The 17,087-nt window shown below is 56.0% G+C and overlaps 2 protein-coding genes across 4 annotated transcripts; both read left to right on the top strand.

Moving 5' to 3' along the window:
* Positions 1-840: 840 nt before the first annotated feature.
* CD79B (CD79b molecule) lies at positions 841-4,244 on the top strand. Of its 3 annotated transcripts, none has more exons than XM_008149426.3 (6): positions 841-907; positions 1,548-1,595; positions 3,022-3,327; positions 3,559-3,677; positions 3,933-3,974; positions 4,085-4,244. In XM_008149426.3, exons 1-6 carry the CDS (start codon positions 841-843, stop codon positions 4,181-4,183), a joined length of 681 nt encoding a protein of 226 aa, XP_008147648.2. In that variant the 3' UTR covers positions 4,184-4,244. The 3 variants fall into 3 exon arrangements, with proteins under 3 accessions (XP_008147648.2, XP_008147647.2, XP_054565614.1); XM_008149425.3 differs by having other exon boundaries at positions 1,545-1,595; XM_054709639.1 differs by lacking the exon at positions 3,022-3,327 and having other exon boundaries at positions 1,545-1,595.
* A 7,855-nt stretch (positions 4,245-12,099) lies between these two features.
* LOC103293247 (somatotropin) lies at positions 12,100-14,683 on the top strand. Its single transcript, XM_054709417.1, has 5 exons — positions 12,100-12,218; positions 13,300-13,507; positions 13,728-13,844; positions 14,029-14,190; positions 14,483-14,683. Exons 1-5 carry the CDS (start codon positions 12,100-12,102, stop codon positions 14,681-14,683), a joined length of 807 nt encoding a protein of 268 aa, XP_054565392.1.
* Positions 14,684-17,087: the final 2,404 nt, after the last annotated feature.

Genomic DNA, 17,087 nt, shown 5'->3' with positions numbered 1-17,087 from the left:
TGGCTGCCTCACTCCAGCCCAGCAGCTGTGCTCTGGGCCCTCCCAGTGCCCGGCCTGGGCCCTTGGCTGTTACCCATCACCCACACCTTCCTTCCTTCCTTCCTTCCTTCCTTCCTTCCTTCCTTCCTTCCTTCCTTCCTTCCTTCCTTCCTTCCTTTTTATTCATTTCAGAGAGGAAGGGAGAGGGAGAGAGAGATAGAAACATCAATGATGAGAGAGAATCACTGATTGGCTGCCTCCTGCACATCCCCTACTGGGGATCAAGCCCGCAACCCGGGCATGTGCCCTTGATAAGAATCAAACCCAGGACCCTTCAGTCCGCAGGCCGAGGCTCTATCCACTGAGCCAAACTGGCTGGGGCCCCACACCATCCTTTCTTGGTGCTCCTGTTCCGTGAGGGTGCAGGCTGGTCCAGGGCAGGGGGGTCACGCTCACGTTCATCTACAGGACCCATGTGTACTCAGCGAAGTGCCTGGGAATCCAGGCTGCAGGAGGGAGGCTGCAGGTCCCAGGGCACCAGGGGGGTGGAGACACAGAGGAGAGCTGTCCTCGGAAGACTCGGAGGTCCCGGCCTCCCAGGGTGCCCACTACAGACCTGAGCTGTGGTGCCAAGCTGGGATGACTCTTGAGCCTTAGCAGCACAGCTGACGAGAGAGCCCGCCCTTCCGCAGGGTCCCCAGGGAGCTGGTGCCTCCCCAGGGTCCCGATTTGCATGGCAGGAAGGGGCCTGGTGGGGAAGAGGCGGGGAGGGGACAGGCTACAGCCCAGGCAGTTACACGTTTTCCCTCCGGGAGCCTTCATCGTCATCGCGGGCTTGGGATCAGAGACCGAGGGGTGGCCATGGCCAGGCTGGCGCTGTCTCCTGTGCCCAGCAACGGGCTGCTGGTGCTGCTGATGCTTCTGTCAGGTACAGCCCCTCCACCAGGCCTGCCGCTTTCACTCTCTGTCACTCTCTTTCCACCGGGTCTGTCTCTGCTCTCGCCACCCTCCTCCTCACACTTTCTGCCTCGGTCTCCCTCTGCTGCCCTGGGGCCTGAGTGTGTGGGGGTCAGCTCAGGGGTCTGCGCCCCACCCAGCCCCGCTCCAGTCTGCATTATCCGGCTGAGCTAGGCCTGCGGGGTTGGTGGTTCTAACCACACAAGAGCCAGGCCAGGGAGGGAGAGAGGGGAGGAGTGTGGTTCGCCCCCTGAGGACACTGCGTGGGGGGAGGCAGGGGGGAGGCTGCCCCCAGCCAGACCCTGGGGCATACACATTCCAGAAATGACCTCCCTGGAGGACCGGAGAGCTCTGTAAATTTGACCTCCCTCCTATCTCATCCAGGTGCCTGGTCAAAGCAGAAGGGGGGCTGGGAGGCAGAACTTCTGGGGACCCCACCCCACTCCTGTCTTCAGAGCGGGGCTGGGAAGGGCTGAGGGGTCTTGAAGCTGCTGTCTGGGGAGGAGGAAGTGCGTCTGAGAATTCAGAGGGTGGAGGGCGTGCAGGGGTGGGGCGGCCAGCTCCGAGGAGAGGTCCTGACCTGGCCCTGCCTACTTCCTCCCAACCAGCAGGTGAGACTGTGTTCGCGGAAACAAAGGACTCGCCTCGGAATCCCCAAGGTCAGCAACCTCCCCTGCCCCTTCTGAGGGCAAGGATGCCTGTCCAGGGCCACTCACTGTCCTTATGCCGGACCCTGTGCCCTTGTCCCCCTGGGCCTCCCCACCCGGAACTCCCATCCCTAGGCCTGCTTGTCTCCCTCCCTGAAGCCTGGCTCCCAGGCCTCCTTGCCACCCCACACCCCCATCCCCTGCCAGTTGTCATCTTCACTAGACACAGTGTCCCAGGCCAGTGCCTGAGGGACTGGGCTAGTCAAGCTGGGGAGTCAGATTCAGCCCCAGAAGGAGCCCCTAACCTCAGGGGCTCTGACAGGACGCAGGGGCTCGGGGATCCCAAGGGGGGACCTCTCGCTGGGACCAGTGAGGCAGGTGGGTGGGGGGAGCATGCCAAGCAGAGAAAGAAGGTTTGGGAATGAAAAGTGGAGCAGGTGCCCTAACCGGTTTGGCTCAGTGGATAGAGCGTCAGCCTGCGGACTGAAAGGTCCCAGGTTCGATTCCAGTCAAGGGCATGTGCCTTGGTTTCGGGCACATCCCCAGTAGGGGGTGTGCAGGAGGCAGCTGATCGATGTTTCTCTCTCATCGATGTTTCTAAATCTCTATCCCTCTCCCTTCCTCTCTGTAAAAAATCAATAAAATATTAAAAAAAAAAAAAAGAGTGGAGCAGGTCCACGCAGTGGGATAGAGGGAGGTAACGGACGAAGGAGGGGCAGGGGACCAATATGGGGGCCTCAATTGCCAGGCTAAGGATCTGTGGAACGTCCCTGAGAATTTCAGACTGGGGCAGGGCAGACCAGGCCAGGGAGCGGTGGGTGCACGGGCCAGGTGGGAGGCTGGGGGCGGGGCAGGGGGGGTGAGGCCTGGTTCAGGCTGCTGTAATGGGCATAGAAAGGAACCGAAGGTTCCAGGGCCCTTCTTAAAGGAACATCAAGCCCTAGCCGGTTTGGCGCAGGGGATAGAGCACCGGTCTGCGGACTGAAGGGCCTCGGGTTTGATTCTAGTCAAGGACATGTACCTCAGTTGCAGGCTCAAGCCCCGGCCCCAGTCAGGGCGCCACACGCGTGGGAGGCAACCAGTCGGTGTGTCTCTCTCACATCAATGTTTCTCTCTCTGTCTCTCCCCCTCCCTTCCACTCTCTCTAAAAATTAATGGAAAAATATAAAATATTCTCAGACGAGGATAAATAAATAATAAAGGAACCTCAAATGTCGGGAAGGGTGGGCCTGGTGGTTTGGCCTGTGGCCTTTCACGTGGCTCCGCTCCCCCACACCAATGCCTCCTGATTGTCCCACACCCCGGGAAGCAAGGACAGACCAGGGGGGCTGGGCCAGGGGTATGTGCCACCCCCAGGGGCGGGAGGTCCGTAGGAGGGCTGACAGCCAGGAGGAGGCTGGGAAAGGGGGGATTTTGATCCTGGCCTTGTCGCCCACAGGAAGCACGTGTTCCCAGATCTGGCAGTACCCGCGTTTCATAGCTAAGAAACGGAGCTCCTCGGTGCAAATAATGTGCAGCCTGGAGGTCACGGGCAACGTGAGCTGGTTCTGGAAACAGGATATGGACTCGGAGCCCAAGGACCTGGCCGTGAAACCGGGACGCATCCAGCAGACCCAGAGCAACTCCAACGCCACCCTCATCATTCAAGACGTCCAGTTCCAGGACAACGGCATCTACTTCTGTCAGCACAAACGTTCGGACGGGTCCCTGGAGATAGGCTGCGGCAGTGAACTCCGAGTCATGGGTGGGTGCGGGGCCTGCCCTCCAGCAGGGAGGGGACTGGGAGTGGACGGGGCCACAGGTGTTCATGGAGCCCTCCACAGCCCACCCCACCCAGCCCGCCACCAGAGAGGGGCCACATTGTGGAGGAGGCCGTGGCTCTGGAGCACCCAGGACAGCCGCTGAGGAGAGGTCTCGAGGGGTGCAAGCCCACGTGCGGCCCCAGCTTCACTGTCCCCGCCCCACCTCCCCCCAGGGTTCAGCACCTTGGCTCAGCTGAAGCGGCGGAACACACTGAAAGACGGCATCATCATGATCCAGACCCTGCTCATCATCCTCTTCATCACCGTGCCCATCTTCCTGCTGCTGGACAAGGTGACCTCGGGGGCGGGGAGGCCACCATGGGCAGGTCAGACAAGGACAGGGTCTCCATCTCCCAGCCCATTGACTAACCTGTTTCATCACTCCTTCACGCCTTCAGTTGTTCTTGCAGAGAGTACCTCACCTCCTGTCCCCTGACCCCTGACCCCTGACCCCAGGTTAATCTCCCTGGCCCTCCCCATCCTGGCCCAGCCGTGGATGTGGGAGGAGTGAGCCAACACTCTGCTCTCCATCTCTTGCCCCCTACAGGATGACAGTAAGGCTGGGATGGAGGAAGACCACACCTACGAGGTAAGGAGCAGGGTGGACCCTGGCTCTGCGGGCCGCGGGGTGGTCAGCAGCACCATCCGTTGGTGTGGCTGGGGAGTGGCCAAGGCCTGAGCTCCCTTCCATGTCTCCAGGGCCTGAACATTGACCAGACGGCCACCTACGAGGACATAGTGACTCTGCGGACAGGGGAGGTGAAGTGGTCGGTGGGTGAGCACCCAGGCCAGGAGTGAGGCCAGCCCTCCCCATGCCCCTGGGCACAGCCTGCTGGGCCTCATTGACTGCTTCAGAGCCGCCTGGCTCCCAGTCCATCCCTTTTCCCTTGGATCCCCTGTTGGCCTCCAAAGCTGGCCCACCAGATCTGCCTGCCCCTCCGGCCCCTGGCCCCCAGCTCTTGCCAAAGGGACTGGAGTGGAAGGGCCACAGGTCAGTGATTTGCAGCAGGGAGTTCTCTGGTGACAGACTGGGCCCAGCTTTCTCGGGGTGCTACGCGGGGACCCATCCCGCGCTCAGGACAGGGAAGGCATGGACTGGTCTGGAACCTGCAAATGGACTCAGAGCAGAGAGCTTCCTATGAAGCCTGGGAAGGGCCCTGGCCCACCCCGACTTGGCCACGGATAGGCCACCGAGAGCTTCATCCCTCTCCTACTCTCTGCCACCCTCTCCCTCGCCGTGGGGCTCCTAGCCTTGAGCCCATTCTCCCATGGAATAAACAATGTGTCTTAAGAAACCACACCCAGGCTTGTGACATCTCTGAGTGTGGGGTGAATGAGAGTATCTGTTTGAGCACAAATGTTTGGCACCTGTGGGCTTGTGGGGCGTGGGAGGGGACAATTGCCATGGGGCTGAGGGACCTCTCCTGGGCTCACTTGCTACTTCTCTCTGAAGGTCAAGTGGGACATGTCCTCCTTCAGTCCCCTGCTCTGACCCTAGCAGGGCCCAGAGGAGCTGGAGAAAGGCTGATTGGACGGGCCCTCCTCCTTAAATTCCCCGCAGCCAACAAGCAGTACTGGAGTCCTGCTCTGTAGGGCAGGGATCTCAGCCCTGAAGGAGCTTTCCCTGCCCTCCCCATCCCAATCCTACTGTCCTTCAGAGCCCTCCACCTAGGGAAGCCCTCCCAAAGTGCCCCAGTCCCTGCCCACTCCCTGTTCAGGCCCCAGCCTCTGCAGCTGTGGCTTAGCGACAGCCTTGTGCTGGCCACACTGGCTTTGTTTTCCAGTTAAAAACCAGAAGCTGCCTGAGGGCAGGGATTCCCCTGCCTCTACCCCCACCCCCACCCCGCTGGCCCCCACTAAGCCTGCAAATTAATTTTTTTGTTGTTTGACCCAGAGCCATGTAAGAGAGACTCCAAAAGAGGGAGGCTTTGTGGTAGCAAATTTTGCGGGGGGCCTTAGTCAGGTGACCTCTTCATTTTCCAATCATCACATCAGAAGCCCCCTAGGGTTATAAGGTCCCCACAACATGGTCCCTAGGGTCCTACCAATTAGAGCCCCAAGCTGCCAGCTGCCCGGAGTGAGTGGGAGCAGCTCACAGCTGGGAGGGAGCTCAAGTGCAATTAACCAAGCAATGTCGGTGTGCAAAGCCAGGCTGCACGCCACTTCCTGTTGCCCTTGGGGAGACCCTAAAACACTTCTTTGCCATTCATGCTGTGGATTGAGGCAGGAGCAATCCCTGCCTCAGGGAACCGGAGAGCCAAGGCCAGCACGTGCACCAGTGAGAGCAGCTTCCCCCTGTGGCTAAGGCACCCGGCCCTGGGGCTTCAAGTCCACCTCTCCATCGCTCAGTGATGCCCGCTTGGAGCCAGCCTGGGCCGAGCCGGGCCGGCTCCCTCCGGCTCTCTGGGCTGCCACAGGGAACTGGCTTGTTTTGGCATCTGCCTCCACTGAGCTGGAGCCCTTCCCCTCCAGCTGCTTTGCATAGTGGCACTAATTCTGTCCTTCTGCCTCCACCAGGGACCCCGGGCAGCCGGGCTGGGCGTGGGGGCAGTCTTCACTTCTCCCCCCAGCAGGGTCTCCCCCTGCTCGGGGCCGACCTGAGTTAAAGGAGGCCTTGGCGTTACCGAAAAGCAACTTAAATACCTTTGAATAACTGAGTTTCCCTAACGCTTGGGCAGAGAATCACTTGAGCAGCGAGGCCTGCCTTCTCCACCGGACACGCCCCCCTCAAGGGCATTTGCCTTCCGGGTTATGATCGAGAAGCCCTCCCCGGTCTGTTTTTCTGTTTTACGGTGCCGTCCTGTCTGACTTAGGCGGCGGAAACACAGGTGGGAATCCTGGCTGAGGGCAGGGAATTGAGCAGGTGCTGTTTGTGTTTTTAAACTCTCTGACAGCAAAAGTGGCTTTGTTTTCTTTCCGTGGGTGTGTAGTTTGTAGCACGCAGGCATGTTTGTCTAACCACCACCACCACCACCAAGATTCAGAGCATGAACCAAAGTCTTTTACTCCCCCCGCCCCCGCCCCCCGAATATTGACAAATTGAGCACCGCTGAATGCCAATGCGATTTCACTGAGCACCTCCGTGCCCATTTACATGATCTTGCTCAGCATTCCCTGGGAGGGCTGCCCTCGTCGCCCGTTTCCCATCGCTCACAAGACCCAAAGCCCCGCAGGCCCCGCTCCTCCCCAGCAGGCCGGGGGGCCCACCCGGCGTCCTCCGGGAGTCCAGCGTTGGCTGGGCCGCTGCTTGGCCCTCGCCCTCCCCAGAATGCAGCCCTGAGGGTGGGCACATGCCCCATTGCCCACTGGGGGAATCCAGCCCAGTCCCTGGGGCCCTGGGGCAAGCGCAGGCTGCTTCCTCCTTCGCTCACTTGGCTTCCGGCCCTCTCGCTGCAGGTGCTGCGAGGCCTGGGCCCCTCTGACCCAGGGTTTGGGTGTTTTTCCAGCAGATTGGAGGTGAGAGAAAAACAAAACAAAACGCGCAAAGCTGCCCCTGTTTGGGTGTCACTGGCAGGTTGGGTGGGTCCCTGGGCAGCCCGGCGGGGTCCTCTGTGAAGGGCCTCAAAGGCCATCTCGGCACACAGGGCGTGGACGCCGGGTCCTGCCCCGCGTGCTCGGCTCCCCTCAGGTGACCTCAGTCGCTGATCCAGGCTCACGACAATGACATTCCCGAGTCATTGTCCGTGCTGCACCTGGTGATGGCCCCTAGGGACCTGCCGGGGACTCAGCTGCAAACAAACACAACCACCACCAGCACCACAAACCTTCCACCTGGAACCCCTCAGCTGGCCTTTCCCGGGAAATGCAACAAGCATTAAATCCCAAGGTCAGAGTAGTTTGTTAAAACACATTTCAATGGATCCTAATGCAAATTTCAAACGAAGAAAAAGAGAGAGCCACTTTTTTCCGGGTCCTAACACCCCTTTCTCCCATGTCACAAGTGGGAGGGCCGGGCCCCTCTCGAGGTCTCGCTTAGGGCTCACGTCCTGAATGTTGTGAGTCCGTATGGAACGTGTGTGTGCACTGGGATCAGCTTCCGCACGCCGCCTTGTGTCTGGTTTTTCCATTTAAACGTTTTCACGTGAGGATTGCCGTACATTGCAAGATCCTGCACTTGGTTTTTCTTTTGTTTGTTTGTTTTCTTACTTGTTATTTTAAATCACTGTACTATGTGAAGGACATCGAGACACAGCGTGGCCTGCCTTGCCATTCCTGGCCGGGTGGGTAGTTGAGCTCTTTCCTTCTAACCATTCAATCCCTGCAGTGGATGCTTGCTGAGTTCCTGAGCCTGGGACCCTGCCAGCTGCCGTTCCCCCCGACACCCCCAGACTGTTCTCTCACCCCCATATCTTGGCCATTTCCTTCATGGCAGTTTTCCCTATGGGAAATGTCTGTAGAGATTTTACCATTATGTATTTATTCGTTTGCTACTGTCTCTCTTCCCATAGCGTAGGCTGTACATTCCAGCAGAGAAAGGATCATGTCTGTTGTTATCTAGGCATGCATGTATGTCCATCTGCCTGGTACAGTGTCTGGCATATGGAAGGAGCAACAACTGCTTGTTGAATCAGTTTGTACATGAATAAGAGAATGAATGAATGAATGAATGAATGAATGAAAGGCATGAATTCACCTCAAAGCGCCTACAGTCCCATAAGGGGAATAAGATGTCCTCGCATAGCCACAAAATAAGGTAAAAGGAAGCAGAAGTTATTTCCAGGTGAGCTCGCCCATCAGGAAAGCACCCCAGGCTTCCCACAGCTGCCGGGCACACCGTGGTTCTTATCACTTCTTTTCCTATTGGCCTGTCTCCCTGGGGAGCAATCCAGCCCGTGGGAATGACTCGGTAGCCCAGGTATGCAGCTTGCTGTGCGCTTCCAGGTTGTTCAGAGACCCTCAGCCAGCTGTAAACAACACCCTCCATGACCCGTCCTCCATGCTTGAGCCCTCTGGCTAGCCACAGGGTCCGCTGAGATAAGGGAAGTGAAAACTCGATGCACACTGAAACGTGCAATGCACATGTGAGGGATGATGTGGCGTGGCTCATTAAATCACGCTCCGTCGGGTTGTTTTTCTGCCACTTTTCTTAGCGCCTCTGGACCTCGTGCTGGGCTGCAGGTCCTTTGGTTCATTTGCCCCCACCTGCCTTGAACATCTGCGCGGAGACTACACGCTGCCCCGCTAGCTTTGCGCCGCCGCAGGTTCTGCCCAGGCCCGGCAGCTCCACCGTCTTTCCTAAGTGAGCTTCTGAAGAGCTGGCGCAGAGGGAACACCAGGCCCTGGGCAGCCATCACTTAGGAGCGGGAGACTCCAGGCAAACCGCTGTATCTCTCTGCGCCTGAGTGTCCTCTATGAAACGGGCCTCACCCCTCTACCATCCAGGACAGCGCCTGGCACAAGGTTGATCTCCTTCCTCATGTCTCCTGGAGAAGCCCATGGGAGTCCCCACATAATATTCTCTAAAGACTGACTCAATGCCCTGAGCACGGTGTTCAGACCCACGCTGAAGCAGAGAGGATCACGTTGTCCCGGGGATCATCCCAGACTCTGGCCTCAAGGAAGGCAGGGCAGAGTGAGCCGTGGCGAGTGTGGGTCTCCAGTGACCAAGGGGGAGCGGAAAGAGCTGCCACCAGCCCCTCTGAGGCTGTGCCTCAGCTCGGGGCGAGTGTGACTGTGAACAATGAGGTGGCTCTAAACCCCACAGACTTGAACCTCGGAGTGACTCCTGCAGCCTGAAAGAGGCCACTTTTGGATCAAGAACAGACAGGAGCGCCCTGACCGGTTTGGCTCAGTGGATAGAGCGTCGGCCTGCGGACTCAAGGGTCCCAGGTTCGATTCCGGTCAAGGGCATGTACCTTGGTTGCGGGCACATCCCCAGTAGGGAGGTGTGCAGGAGGCAGCTGATCGAAGTTTCTCTCTCATCGATGTTTCTAACTCTCTATCCCTCTCCCTTCCTCTCTGTAAAAAATCAATAGCCGAAACCGGTTTGGCTCAGTGGATCGAGCGTCGGCCTGTGGACTGAAAGGTCCCAGGTTCGATTCTATCAAGGGCATCTACCTTGGTTGCGGGCACATCCCCTGTAGGAGGTGTGCAGGAGGCAGCTGATCAATATCTCTCATCGATGTTTCTAACTCTCTATCCCTATCCCTTCCTCTCTAAAAAAATCAATAAAATATATATATTTTTAAAAAGAACAGACATGAGAGCTTCCACAGTAGGTACAGAGATCCCCAGAGATGGTCAAATCTGGAAACATGAAGGGAAACACCCTGAAATTCATGGTTTCCAAGATAATGGAGGGGTTCGTCCGAGCCTTTCAAGGTAGACCTCAGAGATGCTGGGCACAGCGTCCCCACTGGCCACCATGCAGAGGCTGTTGTTGGGCAGTCTCTGAACCTGGAGTAGCTAGGGCTCTGGCCCCAGGTGGTGCCCCAAGAAAGGGTAGGTGACTCCCCGCACTGAAGGGAAAATCCTGTCTAATTCAGAGTTTATCTTCTACTAGCGATGATTCATGCCTGTGGTCTCCATCACTGAAGGCCCTGAAAAGGTCCAGACCAGAGGAGAGGATCGCCAATGTCCACCCCACACCCTTCAGTTCTTCCCTCTTTGGGTCCAATAGTTGCCGCCATGGTAACCTTTCTGTAAAGGTGTACCCCCGGAGGTCCCCAGAGTCCCCTGGGCCGACCTAGTTCTGGGGTCAACAGAAGTGGGTTTGGTGAGAGGAGACGCTCCGTGTCCTGGCCAGTCCCCTCTGTAACCTGCCTGGCGGGAGCCTCAGCCACACCTCATTGTGCCATGTGCGTGCGGCTCTCACGCACTTCCCAGCTTGAGCTTTATGCCCGCACACCTGGAGGGCCTGGGCTTTTCTCCCACGGTGCACAGTTCACATACAAGTTCCCCAGCATGAGCTAGAAGCCTGTGGTGAGGGGTTCCACATCAGTGCCCCTCCCCCAGGTAACAGGAGGAAGGAGTGGCGGAGGGGGGGGAGGTAGAAGGCCGCGAAGAGCTCAGAGACCCTCCTCCACTTCCCACCTGGCTCCTCCCCCTTCCTCGGAGCCTCTGGCTTTGCTGCCACCTCAGGCTGATTGGACAGTCCTGTGTGGGGAACAGCTCCCACAGGCCCCTGAGCCCTCCCTAGCAGATAAGAAACCCAGGGCACACTGGACCCGGATGAGGCTGGGTCCCTGGGTCCGGGTGAGGCCTTGCGCCCCTGGGTACGGGTGAAGCCGGATCCTGGGTCCGGGTGAGGCCGTGTGTCCCTGGATCCATCCGGGTGAGGCTGGGTCCCGGGCCCGGGTGAGGCCACGCGCCCCTTGGGTCTGGGTGAGGCCATGTGACCCTTAGTCCGGGTGAAGCCGTGCCCCTGGGTCCGGTCGAGACCAAACCAGAGGGATTCGGACCTCCGTTACCACCATTTGTCCACCATCCAGAGCTGAGGGGTCAGTGTTGACATGTACACATAAGGAACTGGTGGACATTGAAATTGGGTCTCAAAAGAACTGTTGGTCCAGAAAGAAACTCACTACAGACTGATTCATTTGCCTGTCAGCATAACTATTATTGCTCGTCTCACATTCAGTTCTTATAAGTATATATCTAGTGACATATGATCTCGCTCATCTAGAGGAAATGATGAACAACATAGACTGAGGAACAAGAACAGAACCAGAAACAAGGAGGCATCGATCGGACTATCGGGCCTCAGAGAGAGGATAGGGGAGGTTGGGGGGAGGGGGAGAGTTCAACCAAAGGACTTGTGTGCATGCATATGAGCCTATCCAACGGTTAAGTTCAACAGGGGGTTGGGGCATCCATGGGGAGGGGTGTGGGATGGGAATGGGGGGATGAGGACAAATATGTGACACCTTAATCAATAAAGAAATTTTAAAAAAATAAAAATAAAGGCAGACAAGAAAAAAAAAAAGAAACCCAGGGCATGGCTGGGCAACAGTTCAGGAAGGAGGGGAGAACAGGGAGCTCTACCTTCTGGTCCTGCGAGGGGGAGGTGGCACGGTGCAAGCACTCACCTGGTGGCTGTGACTTTTCGAGGTTGTTTGTCAGCACCATAACCAACCACCTCTAGAAGGGTCTGCTTGTTTGCTTTTCCACAGGTCAAGGGCTAAATGTGCTCAGACTCAGGGGCAAGAGGTTTAAAGGAAGGAGAATGTGTTCCCTCCTGCTCTTACCCCTGCGGGAGATTTAATGCTGGTAACCTCCAGATGCTGAAAGAGCCAGGGCCCTGGGCGGCAGGAGGCTGAAGGCAGCAGTCCTAGCCCGCCCGGCCCAAGCCTTGCCTGCTGTGTGGTCTCCAACATGCGCCCTGTGTCTCTGGGCCATCCTCACCTGGGAGATAAGGGACAAGAATCTGCCCTTTAGGAGAGATCAGAATGAAGCAAAGGGACCCTCGTGATGAGGGGCAGGATCCCCGTGTTCAGAGGGATGTGAAGTTAAAATAACAGTGGTGCCCACCCAGTCTGCTTGGGAGAAGGGGCTTGGGAATGATGCAATATTGGATATCTGCTGCCTTGGCCAAGGTAGCTCGTGCAAGCCAAACTTTAGGTATGGGTGCTCTCTGAACCTCGGTCTCTTCCTCTGTAAAATGGGCTGATAATAACACTTCCTTCACAAGACGGTCGTGAGGGTCAAATGTGAGAGGGCATGGACACGCTCTTCACAATCTGATGAGCTTCATACAAATATTAAATGAAGAGAGAATGGGAGGAGACTACCAGGAGTGGAGAGAGCATCTTTCAGGGTGCTGTACCCTGAGCTCCAGCACTGGGGCCAAGACTCAAACTCTCAAGTTCTCTTCCAACTTTGACATTCTCCGACGGTGACAGGGCTGCGGGAGGAAGTACTTGTGGTACCTGTCTCCTCCCTGGATTTCTGCCTCTTAGTTTGTATCTCTGTGTAGGTCCAAAGGAGCGCCCATACCTAAAGTTTCCGTCCTTTGCCCAGCCACCTGGGGGAGCCCCAACACCCAGGGAAAGGGGAAGGCAGTGTGTGGGGCCAATGCCCTCTAGTGGTCAATACTAGCACTGCATCTAGCTGTCCATGGGACCAGGAGATGATAGAGGCCAAAGTAGAATCTGGACTGAACTGCGCCTCCAAACCCCAGAATCTATTGCTGTCTTGATCCATGTTCCAACACACACATTCTCGGTGGTGGGTTGGAGGGAACTGTGAAAGGAAGAGGACAGGACTATAGCGAGGAAGGGCTGACACAGCTCTGCAGGCACAGCCATCCTGACGTAGCCCCCCTTTGCACACCTGGTGGACAGCTTCACAGCAATACCCTACGTGGACTCAGATTGCTCCCCTCTGCCACGCCCCTCCTAAAAAGAGGACAGGTTGGGTAATCTCCCTAGGTGAGACCCTGTGTGAGCAACCCTCACGTGGCTGGTGACGGTGGAGAGGGGAAAATCCTGGGGACATAACCCCAGGAGAGGAGCGGGAACAGCCTGCGTGGGAGGAGGTTCTAAATTATCCATCAGCAGCGGCCTGTCAGTGGACCTATACATAAATGCATAGAAAAAACAGGTGGGGGCAGCGGGGGGGAGAGATGGGACCAGGGTATAAAAAGGGTCCGCAAGGGACCCATTCCAGGATCCTAGGACCCAGCTCCCCACGCCGCTCAGGGACCTGTGGACAACTCACCCAGCTGTAATGGCTGCAGGTAGGCACCCCGAAACCCCCCCCCCCCCCGGGCTTGCTGTGTACTTGGGGGCAATACGGGAGCCCTATAGGTGGATGGGGCACTAACCCTGGGCTTTGGGGATTCTAAAAGAGAGCATGAGACATCCATGCCCAGACATTTGGCCAAGTTTAAAATGTTCTCAGTCCCTGGGGGTTGGGGAGGCGGTCGAGGAGAAAGGAAGGCCCCTGGGCAGGGAGAGGCCTGGCTGGAGACTTAGGCTCCCTGCTCTCTGGGGCCCCACCCTCGGCCTCCATGTCTCTCTAGGCCCCCGGACCACCCTGCTCCTGGCTTTTGCCCTCCTCTGCCTGCCCTGGCCCCAGGAGGTGGGTGCCTTCCCCACCATGTCCCTGTCCAGCATGTTTGCCAACGCCGTGCTCCGGGCCCAGCACCTGCACCAACTGGCTTCTGACACCTACAAAGACTTTGTAAGCAACCCAGGAAGCCGGGTGGTGGGGTGGTGGCAGGAAGGGCTGAATCCCCACTCCCCCACCCCGCCCAACGTAAGGGGAGAAAACGGGTGAGTGCAGGGTGGTTTTGTCCTGGTGAAGATGCTGTCAGGTGAGCATGCACTGAGGGGGGTTCCGAATAGAGCGACGGTGAGAACCGTGCACCGGCTCAGACCTGGGCGAACATTCCCTCTCCCAGGAGCGCTCCTACATCCCGGAGGGACAGAGATACTCGATCCAGAACGCCCAGGCTGCCTTCTGCTTCTCGGAGACCATCCCGGCCCCCACGGGCAAGGAGGAGGCCCGGCAGAAATCCGTGAGTGGCCTCCAATGCCCAGCCTGGGAGCGGGGCCTCCCCCCACCTGGGCCGGGGCTGCCTTCTCCTCAAGGTGGCGGAGGTGGCAGAGGGTGGGGGATGGTGGGGGATGGTGGGGGGAGGCCTGCAGAGGCCGGCCGTTGGCGGGGCTGCCAGGTGCCCACCATCCACCCTCTCCCCGCAGGACGCGGAGCTGCTCCGCTTCTCGCTGCTGCTCATCCAGTCCTGGCTCGGGCCCATGCAGTCCCTCAGCAGGGCCTTCACCAGTGGCCTGCTGTTGGGCATCTCCAGCGGCATCTACGAGAAGCTGAAGGACCTGGAGGAGGGCATCCAAGCCCTGATGCGGGTGGGGATGGCGTTGTTGGTCCCCACCCTGGGGCCTGCTCGCCCTTCCCTGGGCCTGGAGCCCCAGCTGGCTTAGCTGAGGGCTCGGGGACTTACACGGGCTGGAGAAGAGAGATACTGCCGCTCTCTGCAGCAGCCCAGCCTTGACCCAGGAGAAATCCTCCTCCTCATTTCCCCTGGGGTCCCTCCCCGGCCTCCTCTAAGCCCTGGAGGGGGGGAGGGATATCGAGGGAGAGGGAGGCGCAGCTGGCGAGGGCTGAGGCTGAGTTTCTGTCTCTCCTTCCCTTTCGCAGGAGCTGGAAGACGGCACCTCGCATTCGGGGCTGATCCTCACGCAAACCTACGACCGGTTTGACACGAGCTTGCGCAGTGGTGACACCGTGCTCAAGAACTACGGGCTGCTCTCCTGCTTCAAGAAGGACCTGCACAAGGTGGAGACGTACCTGCGCTTCACCAAGTGTCGCCGCTTCATGGAAAGCGGCTGTGCCTTCTAGCTGCTGGGCATCTCTGCGACCCTCCCCAGCGCCTCCCCCGACCCTGGAAAGGGTCCCTCCCTTGCCCACCACCCTTTCCTAATAAAACACATTTGCATCGTATTGTCTGAGGAGGAGTCATTCTGTTGTGAAGGGGGTGGGGGATTCGAACAGGGCAAGGGGCAGGTTGGGAGGACAGCCTGCGGGAATCCTGTGGGGTCTATTGGGAACCAGGCCACACCCAGCTGGTGTGGCTTCGTTGGTTGAGTGTCATCCATTGCACCAGGAGGTTGAGGAGGTTGCTGGTTCCATTCCGGGTCAGGGCACATGCCCGGGTGGCAGGCTTGATTCCCAGTAGGGGGCGTGAAGGAGAGAGCCGATAGATGTTTCTCTCTTATTGATGTTCCTAACGCTCTCTCCCTTCCTGTCTCTGAAATCAATAAAAACACATTTACAAAAATACACACACACAAAAGCAGGCTGCTGCATACCTGACCAGGTTCTTCCTGAGTTAGAAAGAAGCTGACCCTTCGCTCCTCTCTGTTGTACGCCAGTCCACTCCCCAGGTCCGTGGTCCCTGCTTACTGAGCAGTCATAGGTCAGGGCCGCCCCTAGAAGTACTTGGAGGTGTTTCCCGCCACCCACCCCAGCACCACAACCCCAAACCTAGCCCCCAAGAGTGGGAAGAAACGAAAGCGTGACCGCTGTTAAGTACAGAAGCAAAACACCCTGACATGTGAGAAAACGAGAGAAATCATAGAATTACATTTGAGCAGAAATGTGAAGGGAAATACACATTAGGCTCCACTGCCCTTGGGAAATGGGAACCAGGCAAAAAAAATGGCTTTGGGACAGACAGAATCGAATGTTTGGGATCTGAATTGGGACAAGAAAAGTAGGAGAGCGATTCTAAACTGCAAATAATCACGCTTCTAACTAATCTTCCTGGGAAGTTCAGATTTGTATGTGCTGTCATGCATTTTCTTTAGAATAGGACTCACCGGTATTCACTTTCAATATTTTATATTTAGTAACGTAAGTCTTTGGGGAGAGGTTGAAAGTTGGAATAAGTCAGCTTCATTTTCTCGCTCAGAAACCATTCATCTGCCTTAGATTATTCTTTTATTGTCTGACTTTAAAATCATGGCATTTTGGAGTTAGAAGGGCCTCTTCGGTCCTCCTAATCCCTTCTAATTTAGGGATCTTACTCTCTAGCACCCCTTGCAGATGGTGTTGACTTGTGAGGCACTAGTGTCAAGGGAATCATTAGCTCACAAGGCAACTCATTCCACTAAATCTCTCTGCTTTCAGGGAAGTATCTTTTACATTGAGCTGAAATCCATATCTTTGCAAGGACCCTCATTTGGCCTTAGAATTATTGGAAATCTCACGATCTTTAGAAGTTGATGTCATTAGCACAAATATATAATTATGTCTCACCTTGAATAAGTGTTTTAAAAGAAAATGTGAGCTATCTTAAGAAGTACAGTAAACCCTGAATTTTGTGGATCTTGATTTAACAGACTTCGAATTTAATGGACAAAATTTTTAGTCTGTGTGTCTTACATGAAGATTAACACCCTGTTCAATATAAAATGCTTTTAACCAAGATTTGCTTAAACTTTAATTAACAGGTTATTTTTTTTGTTATTAAGTCACTTATTTTTAACAAATTTTAGTGAATAGGCCATATATATGTTAGGGAAAAACACTGTAGTAATTTCACCAACAGAAATAAATGTTTTACAGAACTACAACTATAGTCTACATATTGAAATCCAAGTCACTCATAAGCAATGTTTGACGAATGACTAGCACGTGATCACACTGCATCTCGCGCGGTGCTTGGTTCTGTTGTCACCTGGCGTGACTTTCTGCAGCAGTTTTAACTGGTGCTGGCAGGTGTTCTGAGAAGCGCTAGGCCCCGCCTCAGCCGTGTGCATTTGTTTACTCAAGGTGACTGGTGAATATGCACGCAGTTACTAGACCAGTGGTCGGCAAACTCATTAGTCAACAGAGCGGCAAACCGCGGCTCGCAAGCTGCATGTGGCTCGCGAGCCGCAGTTTGCCGACCACTGTACTAGACTTATTTACTTATTTATTTATTCTTTAAATCAGAATTTAAGTATTTAAAAATACATTTTTATTGATTTCAGAGAGAGAGAGAGAGAGATAGAAATATCAAGGATGAGAGAGAATCATTGATTGGCTGTCTCCTGCACACCCCACTAGACCTATTTAGCATAAATTTAAAATTATAGTAATTATATAGACTTTTCTGCTAATTTAAACTTTTCATTTTAATTACATAAAGGTGTCTGAATAAGTAAAAGCAGGTAAACTAATTTGTCAGTTTTTAACATACGCATTTGGACAACCTTCCTTATTATATAACGGACTTTTGGCTTTAACAGACACCCCCTGT

Source organism: Eptesicus fuscus, chromosome 20 (genome assembly GCF_027574615.1).
Source record: "Eptesicus fuscus isolate TK198812 chromosome 20, DD_ASM_mEF_20220401, whole genome shotgun sequence".
Classification (NCBI taxonomy): domain Eukaryota; kingdom Metazoa; phylum Chordata; class Mammalia; order Chiroptera; family Vespertilionidae; genus Eptesicus; species Eptesicus fuscus.
Note: the sequence above shows the minus strand (reverse complement) of the source record. Positions and strands in the feature narration are given on the sequence as shown.